Below are 12,273 nucleotides of genomic sequence, written 5' to 3'. Positions count from 1 at the left end.
CTTTGTATTTGTTACATCGGAAAACACACATGAATAAACTTATATCACAATTGAATGACTAAGAAATGTTTAAAATAACTAAAATTTGCTATTCATACAAACAAGCTGCACCTTGTTGAATAATGTTCTAAGAATTTTCCTAAGAAACATTTGAAGCAATTTTTATGTTGGGTGATCTTTTGAATTTTTTTATAGAAAATATGTGAATAAAAGACAAAAAAAAACAGGTTGAAAGAATTCAAGTTAGTCTGCCCGGGGATGTTGGAGCAAAAATGAGTTTTAGTTCAACAATTGGAGTAGCGAGAGACCAAGCTATAGACCTCGAGAATAGAATCAAATTTATTATCTTATCTGGTATATTTAAAACTAATAAATATGTCACCAAATTTATTAAATTATCTTTGTATATTTAAAACTAATAAATATCTCAATGTGGCGTTTTGTCCCATAACTACACAAACTTACAAACCTAAATACATTTTAATTAAGTGAAAGATACAGGGTGTGGTTGTAAATAATGGGAATTTAATATAAAATATATATTATTCTTTTTAATTGCTTTTAAATGTCTATTTCAATAAAAAAAAAAAAAAAAGATAATGCAAAGTAATGATTATATTTGATTTAATAATGTTGATAAATTTATTATAAAAATGAAAAACATAATGCAATATACTTCGACTAAATCAATTTTAATTTCTTTTAAATATTAATAAATCTTTATTTAGTGTCGGCTGGACTAAGGGAAGCTGGAGCCCACCAATATTAAGATAGTCTCAAGAAACCACTCAGAGATCAGCACGTGTCAAGAAAAGCAACGTTATTTCACTACAAAACACGTGGCAGTAAATCGCTGGAGTTGGGCCCACAATGAAGGCTCTTTCCATGCAACTGTTGATTTAGACTACCACTAAACGCCACGTGTACGGTGGAAAAAGGAGTGTAGCTCGGTTTCCGTGATGGACACGGCACACGTGGCTTTAGACTGTAAAATCTAAAATTTAAAAATATATTTTTTTGGTAAGATAAAAAAGGAAAAGGGAAAACGACAAAAATATAGTTAATTTATGTACTTGGACATTTTCCCATTACGCGGAGATAAATTTAAATTTTTTGTATGGTTCCAATTGGAATGTGACACGTGGGTGATTGGAATACGTGACTATGCTTTCTGACACGTGTACTTCACTAAGTGGTAGAGTGCATGGCCACGTGTTCCAATGGTTGGGGTAATTAGGTTTTTGATAATGACATCAATGGCTTTGAATATGTTAAAATAGAAAAAATTGGTTAATGGATATTTTATTTCTATACCTTCTTGAACTCTCTAATTGTTACTATTTATTTGTTAAGATTAGCTATGCACCCCCTCAATCTTTTCCTTATGTCTTATTTACACGGTTTTGTATATGATTATGTTCTGATACACGCTAATAGTTCATTTGCTCTCCATGAGTAAAAATTCGACCTACCCCAACCCACTATATCGTGCATTCTACCCATACCCATATTGTGCTAGCCCCCTCGAGCTAGGGATAAAACCAAGCTAACTTTTTTACCATGTGCCAGACTATAACGAAAATCTCTAGTGTAGTAGTGCATGATATGTTTAATGGATTATGATTTCAGAACTCCTCCCTATGCATGTGCATATGAGCGGTTCACTCACCTCGGCCCATCGGATAAAGTCCTAAGCTTCAACACTTAGGGATCCGACGTCTCACTAGTACCATTGAATTTATACATAAAAAATTATAGTTTTACATGTATCTTAAGTACAGCCATGAGATAGTTCCCTTTTACTCATAAAGCTTTGGGTTTGGCTTCATTTTAAAGAGGACGCCATTTCTATATAAAAGTTACTTTTATACAGTTTTCTCGTCCCATTTTGAGGACTATACATACATAGAGGCCTTTTATATACACAGCTTTACAATAATAAGTTTCCTAACCTATGTATATATATTTTTTTCAATGAAAACAGGGAAGAAAAAATGAAAAAATGAAAAAACAAAACAAAAAAGGAAAGAAAAGTTCCCTCTCAAGTTATTGCCATCTTCTACCAGACTTGAGCCCCATTACAGTTTTTCTAAGACCTGTTACAAAGCAGTAGCTTAATTCATAAAAAGTTCAACAAATAGATAAGAATTACATTATGTCTAATAAAAAAGAAGTCCCTAAATGCTTAAGTATAGAGACTAAGGGAAAAACATGAATGATCAATGAGAAACATAGAATTTAAACCTTGTTTTTTTCCTAGGCGACTTCTTTTATTTCAGAACTATGGTTCAAAGAAAGCGCAAAAAGAATGGAGGCAAATAAAAGAAATATTAGAACTCTCACATACTTGGTGCTGAGGATGACCTTATAGGCTCCTTGGGTCCTGGAGAACTAGTTGATGATCTTGTAGGCTCCCTGATCCTAGAAGCAGCAGTGGCAGATCTGGGCCTGCAAAAGCATGGAGTAGGGATTTTTAAAGGAGAAACAAAGATAAAACCGTTATCAACCCGACCGTGAGCTAAGGTTTTCGAAGACAAAACGACTCACTTTTCCAACTTCTCTACTGGTTTTGGAGTTTGATTGAAATTCAGAGTTGCATCATTTTCTGTTTCAACAGAGAGATCATCATCAGGAATGTCCATTATTCTTTCTTCATATTCTGCAGCTCCAAATCCTAATGGCTCAGCTCCTTCAATAATATTTTGACCTATGTCTAGTGGCCGAAGAACTTCATGATGGTTTTTCACATCATCCATTGAATGAGGCGAGTCTACTTCTGAATGCACATCACTATGATCTGATACATTGTCTTCATCTAAACCAGTTTTCTCCATGGCTCCTCCTATGCTCTTCCTGCCCGAAGACTTCGGAGTTCTTGGCATTCCACCGTTCATGTCTTTGTTCGTAGAAGTTGCAATGCGCTTCTCACTGTCGATACCGTTGTGTACATTGTTCTTGAGGTCTTTGACAAGTTGTAGCCTCTCAATCTCCTCATCCCTTTTGCTGATAGTGTCTTTCAGAGATGCCACCTGAAACAGGGACACAGTTATGGTTTTTGATATAAATGATTCTAATGCAAATCAAGATGAGAAATGCTCACCTGGTCCATTAGCTCTTTAACATCCTTTCCTTCCTTGCTGCTCCGTGCTGCTCCTAGCTCGATTCCCGAAACTCTCTCCGCGAACTTTAGTGTGCTCAAAGATTCAGAATATGAGTTCACATCAGGATTAAGCTGTACAAACATGACCGTCTTTGCTTGACCACCTATAGCATAGATTCCAAATTTGCACTTGTTTAGAAGTTGTGTGGCAAAATGAGTATATCATCCAAACAAATGAACAATTGGAAATAATGTTGCTATGCAATGGGGAAATAATACCAAGGGAGCTTTGAAGGACTTGAGTAAGCTTGCTATTTCTATATGGAACATGAGAACTCTTTTGTGCAAGAGCAAAAATGACATCTCCAAGTGCAGACAATGATTTGTTTATATGTTGTGCTTCTTTGAGTCGATCTCCTATAACTTCAGAGCGATCGACTCGTTCACTACCAGCAAGATCTACCAAGTGAAGATTACCATGCAGTGAGGAACCACCCTTCAAATCCGTCCCACGAACGTGAATAGTCACAATACTGTAGGTTCACATGAAAAATAAGAAAGGAAGAATATGGAGAAGAGAATTTGAGAGTATAATAAAACAAACAAACAAACCTATGTGACCGACTACTTCTTTCATTCATGGCAGTGGCACCAACTGCTCTGTTCTTCAGTCCGATGTCCATTAGTTCTATAACATCTGATGTTGCATTCACTGGAAGCATGGTCGCATCCGGAACCGCAAGTCCGAAAGGTTGGGAATGAGTCAAAATCCCCAGTGTGTGAGAGTTAAGAAAAAACAAGAGATAAACAACAACGTTGGAATAGCAGTCCTTAGTTGAAATGAAATAATAAATCAACAAAACTGACTTGCAAATTGGTGTAAACAAGTAAACTGCATAGTTTAAAAGGATATTTTTTCTGGGAAGCATTGCTTGAAAGTAAATCCCGCACTTGTTCATTATAAATTTCAACCATTTGCGCTCCAACTTCATAGGAAATGGCACCGCTTCTATTTTGAGAGATCTCAAAAAGGTCATTGAGTGCTCGATAATTAACTCCCCAGTTCTCCTTAGTAGCACCATTAGGACCGGTCTTAAAGGAAACAATGTGACAGATAGCATTAGCTAGAGCTCAAAAAAGTTGACTGTATTATCCATACATATAAAGGAAGCATACCATTGTATAGGTCTTTCCCGAACCAGTTTGGCCGTAGGCGAATATGCATACATTATATCCATCAAGTACAGATCGTATCAATGGTTGGATATCAGAAAAGACCTCCCCTGCATAACACGACAATTAAGAATCGCAAAGATACCTTCTGCCGCTCGAAAATATACGAATATATCCCTATATATATAAGACTACATGATAAAATGAAAAGAAAGAGACCTTGAGTTGAAGCTGGGCTGTACACCTTGTTAAACTTAAATGCCTTCTGACCTTCTTTCCCAGGCTTGGTTGGGTTTGCTATTACCACTTCTCCATTTTCACCAATGTATTCTACGGTCATCCGTTTGTCTTTCTGCCCGCTCAAAAACGGCCTTATTCGACAATAAACTCTGATGTTTCCTGATGGATGAGAAAAGATTTAAGTGATACAAAAAGAAAATAAAAATGGAATTCAGAACAAGAGTTTCACCTTTTAAATCCTGTAGCTCGTTGAACAATTTTCTATTTTCAGTTAGCAAGATATGGTAGTTCCCAGCAGCATGTGCTATTGATTTTAGTTTGAGTCCTGGAGAAGGTAGACTTCATAATAAGAAAGAATTCATTATTATAAAGATGATATATAGAGCCAAAACGTTGTTCGAATCATCACTACCTAATTGGTTGACTTCGTTTGAATAGTCCAGCTTTACTCTCAGAACCTCTTCTTTAACAGACTCCGTGGAGCGTCTTACACCCTGAATAGTTCATAAAGTATTTTCATAATCATAATATCTCAAAATAATAAAATTATGAAAATTCTATTTCAATCACACCTCTAGTAAATTGCATTGAAATTCTATCATGCGCTTGTAGCTGTTTACTTTTGCATTCCACTTTTTTTGCTTTGATTCAAAAAATGTTGTAAGTTCTTGCACTTCGTTACTCGAGTCTTCCAAGAGATCCTCGAGTTCTTTTATCCTTTCCTCGAGCATTAACCGAGCCGATTCTGCTTCCGTCTCCACTTGCAAGCAACGTAATTTATACATCTTTGTAGTTGTTTCCAACTCTTGCTTTAGCATTACAATCTTTGCTTTACTTTCATCTCTTTCTTTAGTCAACCGAGTCACATGCTCGCCCATTTCCGTTTCGAGTTGCAAGCAACGCGATTCATACATCTTCTTCGTTGTTTCCAACTCTTGCTTCAATGCCATGATCTCTAATTTGGTTTCGTCTCGTTCTTTAATCAACCTAGTTATACTCTCAGCCTTTTCTGTTTCTAATTGCAAGCAGCGGAATTCATACGTCTTCTTAGCCGTTTCCAACTCTTGGTTCAAGGCAATGACCTTTGCTATGCTTTCATCTCTTTCTTTAATTAACCTACTCATATCCTCACCTCTTTCAGCTTCCACTTGCAAACGGCACAGTTCATATGTCTTCTTAGCTGTTTCCAATTCTTGCTTCAATACTGTGATCTCTGCTTTGCTTTCATCTCTTTCTTTAATCAACCTATTCAAATCCTCACCTTTTTCTGTTTCCACTTGTAAGCAATGCAATTCATACATTTTCTTAGTTGTTTCCAGTTCTTGTTTCAACATTGTGATTTTTTCTTTACTTTCATCACTTTCTCTAATCAATCTACTCACATCCTCACCTTTTTCTGTTTTTACTTGTAAGCAATGCAATTCATAAGTCTTCTTAGCTATTTCCAGCTCCTGCTTCAACATTGTGATCTCTACTTTGCTTTCGTCTCGTTCCTTAATTAGCCTACTCACATCCTCGCCTTTTTCGACTTCCACTTGCAAGCAACGCAATTCATACGTCTTCTTTGCGGTTTCCAACTCTTGTTTCAATAGTATGATCTGTGCTTTGTGTTCTTCTCTTTCTTTAATCAACCTATTCACCTCCTCATTGGTAAAATTCTTTTCTTCTGCTTTAGTCTTCTCAGCTTGCTGCAATTCCAAAAGCTTTCTGTTCGTGAATGTTTCCAAAAGTACAAACGCTCATAAAAGAATCTGGTTTGTTGTTTAAGTAGGAGTTAATGGAATACTTAGCAGAAAAACTCAGATTTAAATAAAAAATTAGAGATTTCCTATATGGTCAAGAGTAAAACCTTTGTATGTTGAAGCTGGCCAAGACCACACTGAAGAAAAATATTTCCAGGAGATAATGTGAAAATATGAAAGTACTCGACTCAAAATTTTTAATCAAACTTATTTTTCTAAAACAATACCTGATTTTCTTCATTGATATTTGATGCAAGTGCCTCAAGCACAGTTATGCGAGACTGGAATTTCTCTTCACGAGCCTTGAAAAGATTGTTTTGCTGGATAAAGAAAATCGAGACATGGAATTTCATAACATAATTCAAAAAGGAAGACAATGGCTCAAAAATATTTGAGATATTACGGTTCGAAGATGTTCCGCCTGAGTAGAAATACGACGCTCAATTTCTTGAACTACTTTTCTTAACAGGCATGCGACGCGCTACCAAAAATGAAAATAAATACTAATGTTAGGGAGTGTGAATATTTAAGAAAAAAAACTATGACCAACATATGTTGAAACAGCTACGTTGTTTGGCATTCAATACATTTTATATAATAAAGTATTTACATGGCCATACATGAGGAATTTCACCATTCTTTTTCTCCACACTTTCGTCGAGAATTCCATTCACAACACTCAAAAGTGACTGAGTTGGAGCATTCTGCAATAAGAGATGCTGAAGTGCATCAAAGTTAAATAAACACTATATGTCACAGAAAGCCATAAACAAACTGAAGCATATTAAGCTTATAAGACACAAAATCAGGGGGAGGGAGGTGGAGGGATCAGAAGAACTCACGTCTAGACTATTTGATTTCATCATTTCTGAAATTTTCGCAGCTGGAAGATCTGCGTAACGACCTTGTTTTAGTTGAAATACTTCATGGAACTTATGGCCAAGATGATTTGATCCACCCAATGGTTCAGCTGATTAAAAGAAAATTTTTGTATAAGAATAAGGTGCCTGTACTGAACCAAACATTTAGTAAGTAGAACTTCTTCATTTTTTTCCTTTGTAATAAAAACTTGCTTTCTTGTAAGTTATGAAGGTTTCAAAATGATAATTTTTGAGCTGCATGTTTAGTTGGGAGACCGACAGGATACTTCTGTATTTACATATTTGATGGTTGCAAAAGCCAAACCTGACACCATAGGACCACTCAGTGTACGAAGAAATTTTGACTCAAATAAGACTTTCCTCCTTTCGTCTCCCATCATTGGAGAAGAAGGGTCATGAAAGGATATGCCAAAACGACTGTTGATCTCCGACTTAGCAGGTGATCTACATGCCAAAGGGCTATCTCCCGCATCATTCGACATAAGCCGTGCTCTAATTGACCATAAACAGTTGTAAAGAGAGTCCATAGAATCCTGCAATTTAATAATATCTAAGAACGAGACGAGGACAAGAAAGAAGAGAAAGATATATACTTCTGAAAGAGAGAACTAGGCAAATATTTAGGTTACCTACATCATGCACGTAAACATATATTTAAAGTGCGTGGAATAGAAGTCGATATTGTCGTACATAAACTTATGCACATAAACATAAGAGCACTTTATAAATCTGGATACATTACATCTTCGATGTCGATATTGTCGTACTTCATTATCCCCATGTTGACTATAGCTGCAAGGAACCTCGTGATCTTCTCCGCTCGTGAAGCCAAATTATGGATAACATAACCTGCCTAGTGTTGGAAAACTGATACTCATAACACTGAACAGTGTGATATGACAAAAGGACTGGAAAAGAACCACAACTTATGAAACAAAAACAGAACCAGTAGGACCAACCTCCTTAGAACCAGGTTTTTTTAGCTTGTTCAGAATTTGGGACAAGACATTGGCATCAAGCAAGCATGCTTTGAGATCTTCATCACAAGCATTGATTGGCAAATTTAAGCCAGGGAAAATACTCCTCAACCACTCAGCTAAAATCAGTCTCTGCTTAGCTACAGAAGAATGTAGTAAAAGAATTGAAAGCTTGTTTTGGTTTTTGACCAGACATACAAATGAAGATTGTTGACAAAACCTCACCATTCTTGTCTACAGATATTGGATTCATGGTTGAAAACCGCTTGGGAGTGGCATCAAGCATTTAACTTGTCCACTAATTTACAAGAACAATATGCTCCTATATCACGAAAGAAAATATTACAATAGTGCAGCAACATTTCGAGTCTTCTTCCATTGAACAAAAAGCTAAGAATTAAGAACTATGAAAGAAAGAAAAGGCCATAAAAAAAACATTATACATTACATGTAATTCAGCTCAATCATAAGCGTAATCACCATTCCGTCTATTAATGAAGCGTGATTCTACGTCGTCTGACCATAAACACCATAAACTAAATGGCGATATGACATGCTTGTCGAGTACTCAAGAAAGTAGATTGAATAGGAATAAACAACAATAAACCATCATTTTTTAAGCGACACATCAAAATTCTTCTACACATATGGGGGTCGAAATTTTATCTTATAACTTTTTTCCGGAAAGTAAAGATGGGTTGACCACTAAAACCTAAGAAGTACAAAAGAAAGAAACGACAGATGCAGAGCGACATTTAATCAAACACCTTGACTGCAATACTAAAGTTGGAGATTCAAAAACCATAATGCAGCCAAAAAAACCTGTATGATCTTCTACCTTTCAATGTGGTTGAGATTACAGAGACGTTCAAGAACATTCAAACTCCATAATCATCAAGCCAAACCATAACTCAAGCATGAAAAATTTCCAGAACAAAACTAAAAAAGAAAAAAGAAAGAAACCCAGAAAGGGTACCTGTTTTCTCAGGCAAAGCAGCGGGGAATGAACAATAGAAGGTGAGAATTTTTCTGGAAACCTCACAGAAGGAAATGGGTGTTGGGGAATCCCAAAAGACGAATTCCATGTACCTATTTAGGCGTTGAAAACGGGAATTGAATAAAGAAATGAGCGCCCAAAAAGGTCAGATTGATCCCATGAAGTTTCTTTGAACATTAAGGAGGTAAAGAACGCGTTGAGAAGGACAATGACACGAAAGAGAGAGAAAGAGAAGAAGGAGGGAAGATTGATTATAGAAATATTTAGATAATTGGATGGTGGATGGTGGGTATTTTCTTTGGCGGTTGATCCTCCATGGAACAACAGGATTGGGAATGTTCCATGAAAGTAGGAGATTAAGCTGCTTCTTTCTCCTCTCTTTTTCATTTCCATTCTCTACCTTTTTCTCTCTCATCGATGTCTCGTTGAATTTTGGCGCGACCAGACCTTCCAAAATTGCTGTTTTTAACTGACTTGTTCTTCATAAATACCCAAATTTTATTTCATTTTTTAATTAAATTATAAATATCTTTGTCGGAAATTTTCATAAATTGTTTTTTTTTATTTATTAAGAATTAAAAAAAAAATATTACAAAACTATCGAAATTACAAGTCAACGGAAATACTAATAATTAAAAATACAATTTTAAAATTTACTCGGTTCAATATTTTTATGTAAAAATTGGTAGTATATTAATGGATATTATTATTATTTTTAAATTTACTTCAAACTGATTAAAAATTATTTTAAGATGTAGGAAAATTAATAAATTTTAGACTGTAAGGACAAAAAGGTAATTTTAAGAATAATATTGGTTTGGCGGGTACCAAACAGGTCCAAATTAGAACTCCGGCCCGTGCCCGCCAAAAATCTGCCCAATTCTAAACCTTTCTCAAAAGCCGTAGCTTCCCTTCTTCCCCTTCGGTAAATTCTTGTCCAACGCCTCATATTTTTTCCTCTACCGTTTCTTCCTCTTTACTCCGATTATGGCGGAGCGCGGTGGATTTGGACGAGGGTTCGGCGGCAGAGGAGAAGTGGGTTCCGGTCACCAAGCTTGGTCGCCTCGTTAAAGAGGGAAAAATCCAGTCCTTGTACCAGATATACCACCACTCTCTCCCTATCAAGGAGCACCAGATCGTTGATACACTCATTGGCCCTAGCCTCAATGACGAGGCAATGAAGATCACGCCTGTCCAGAAGAAGACCCGTGCTGGGCAGAGAACCCGTTTCAAGGCGTTTGTCGTCGTCGGCGATGGTAATGGCCATGTGGGTTTGGGAGTCAAGTGTAGTAAAGAGGTTGCCACAGCGATTCGTGGCTCGATTATTTTGGCTAAGCTGTCTTTTGATCCCTGTGAGAAGAGGGTATTGGGGTAACAAAGATTGGTAAGCCCCATACAGTGCCCTGTAAGGTTACTGGAAAGTGTGGATCCGTCACCGTCCGGATGGTTCCGGCGCCACGAGGTGCTGGGATTGTGGCGGCTAGAGTGCCCAAGAAGGTCTTGCAATTTGCTGGGATTGAGGACGTGTTTACATCTTCTAGGGGATCGACTAAAACTCTCAGCAACTTTGTTAAGGTTTATCCTAAACTTGAATGGTTAATTTATTCTAGATTTTGGCTGTTTTCTACTAGCTTTTTGTTGATTTGAACTTTTGGGGTGCTTTATCATTATGGATACCACCACTTAGTTATTCAATTACTATATATTTTGTAGTCCATTCATTTGGAAAACTTCATCAGGATGGAATTCACTCTCAGGAAGTGTTGTTTTAAGTGTTCTTGATTTGTTTTCAGTGCAGATAATAACATTTAACCATATAATTTGTCCTCGAGTATTTTGCACTGCCTTCTATGTGTGCTAATTGGAGGAGTTGGCTAATTTCTACCTTAAAATTATGCAATATTTCTGTAATGTTTTTCTGGACTTGCATTGCATTGCGCTTTCTTAACTACATTTGTGCAACAACTCGCATTACTCTGTTCTACGTGAAGTTGAGCTTTTCTGCTACTGATGTCATCTTATATGTTTCATTTTTGTGGTGTCATGTCATGAGTCCATATGTTATCATCACTGATTTCAGAACTAATCATTTGATGAATGGATTTCATTTGGATGGGATGTTTAGTTTCCATTGCTCACTGATTCAAAACTTTTAAATAGCGTCTACTAAGGAGAGGTTTTCACACCCTTATAAGAAATGATTCGTTCTCCTCTCCAACCGACGTGAGATTCACATTTCTATACTGATTTTTTGTCTGCGGTTGCATAAACTAGTCGATAACTTCCCAATTTCCTGTTATAACCGGACGCTGTATCATTGTTGATTGTTCATAACAGTGAAATTGTAAACCAAATAAGAGACTGCTCTGGGGTTGTGTGTTCTAATTCAAATTGATTTGGATTTCTTTACTTGTGGGTGATGTTTTGATTTCATGTGGGGGTCTTATTTCAGGCAACCTTCGACTGCCTGCTGAAAACTTAGGGCTTCCTAACACCTGAGTTTTGGAGGGAGACACGGTTCACAAAATCCCCATTCAAAGAACACACAGATTTGTTGGCGAAACCCAGCGTGAAGGCATTGTTGTTAGAAGACCTCGAGAGGGCTGCTGCTTGAATTTGGTAAATTATCATCCCTTTTTCTTTCAAGCATGGGAATATGCTAACCTTTCTTATACAAGAAATCTACCTCTGTTACATTGAAGGACAGCTTTTTTTTCTCTCTTTCACAAATTGTGAATTTTGGCTGTAATTTATTTACCGCCCTTTCATGGATGTTAATAGTATTTTTTTTTAATATTTGATGAATCTTATTTTATTATTACTTTTACTTAAAAAAATGGAAACAATAACCAAATACAACTTTAAAAATTTAAATAAGAACAAGAAATAAAAACCAAATAACTTTGTGTTTAAAAAGAAGAAAAACATTAGTAAAGATTATCTTAAAATAAGAGAAGTTTGTTGTACTTAAGATAGAAGTAAAGTTGTGGATTAAGTTTGAGTTCTGAGTTTCACATGACAATGACTGTGCAACGACTCCACCCTTTTTCCCTTTGGCCCTTCAAATCTGTATCTTCCGACACACACAAACTCTATACCTTTCTACTCCCAAAGGATGTCTGCAATCAATACATACTATTCTTCCATTATTGACCCAAAAGGC

At 36.4% G+C, this 12,273-nt stretch overlaps 1 protein-coding gene and 1 pseudogene across 1 annotated transcript; one reads left to right on the top strand and one right to left on the bottom strand.

The window, feature by feature from the left end:
* Nucleotides 1-1,841: 1,841 nt before the first annotated feature.
* LOC111799857 (kinesin-like protein KIN-14P) lies at nt 1,842-9,521 on the bottom strand. Its single transcript, XM_023683342.1, has 21 exons — nt 9,090-9,521; nt 8,339-8,435; nt 8,096-8,253; nt 7,879-7,989; nt 7,441-7,669; nt 7,098-7,225; nt 6,876-6,959; nt 6,659-6,736; nt 6,483-6,575; nt 5,086-6,201; nt 4,926-5,007; nt 4,743-4,838; nt 4,493-4,672; nt 4,277-4,383; nt 4,014-4,192; nt 3,713-3,877; nt 3,380-3,633; nt 3,101-3,264; nt 2,548-3,029; nt 2,348-2,448; nt 1,842-2,096 (listed from the first exon to the last, which is right to left on the bottom strand). Exons 2-21 carry the CDS (start codon nt 8,397-8,399, stop codon nt 2,047-2,049), a joined length of 3,918 nt encoding a protein of 1,305 aa, XP_023539110.1. The 5' UTR covers nt 8,400-8,435; nt 9,090-9,521; the 3' UTR covers nt 1,842-2,046.
* Nucleotides 9,522-9,998: 477 nt separating this feature from the next.
* Nucleotides 9,999-11,882, top strand: LOC111800667 (annotated as a pseudogene).
* The last annotated feature ends 391 nt before the right edge of the window (nt 11,883-12,273 follow it).

This window comes from Cucurbita pepo, chromosome LG08, assembly GCF_002806865.2.
Source record: "Cucurbita pepo subsp. pepo cultivar mu-cu-16 chromosome LG08, ASM280686v2, whole genome shotgun sequence".
Taxonomy (NCBI): domain Eukaryota; kingdom Viridiplantae; phylum Streptophyta; class Magnoliopsida; order Cucurbitales; family Cucurbitaceae; genus Cucurbita; species Cucurbita pepo.
This window is presented reverse-complemented; position numbering and strand designations above follow the sequence as displayed.

What these genes read in the sequence shown, in the direction of transcription:
- LOC111799857 (XM_023683342.1), bottom strand. Translation starts at nt 8,399, where the DNA reads ATGCTTGATGCCACTCCCAAGCGGTTTTCAACCATGAATCCAATATCT. An exon ending in GAGTGGTCCTATGGTGTCAG is followed by an intron (nt 7,226 to 7,440) that starts GTTTGGCTTTTG and finishes TCTTTTAATCAG; the next exon opens with CTGAACCATTGGGTGGATCA. An exon ending in TTCAATGCAATTTACTAGAG is followed by an intron (nt 5,008 to 5,085) that starts GTGTGATTGAAA and finishes TGAACTATTCAG; the next exon opens with GGTGTAAGACGCTCCACGGA.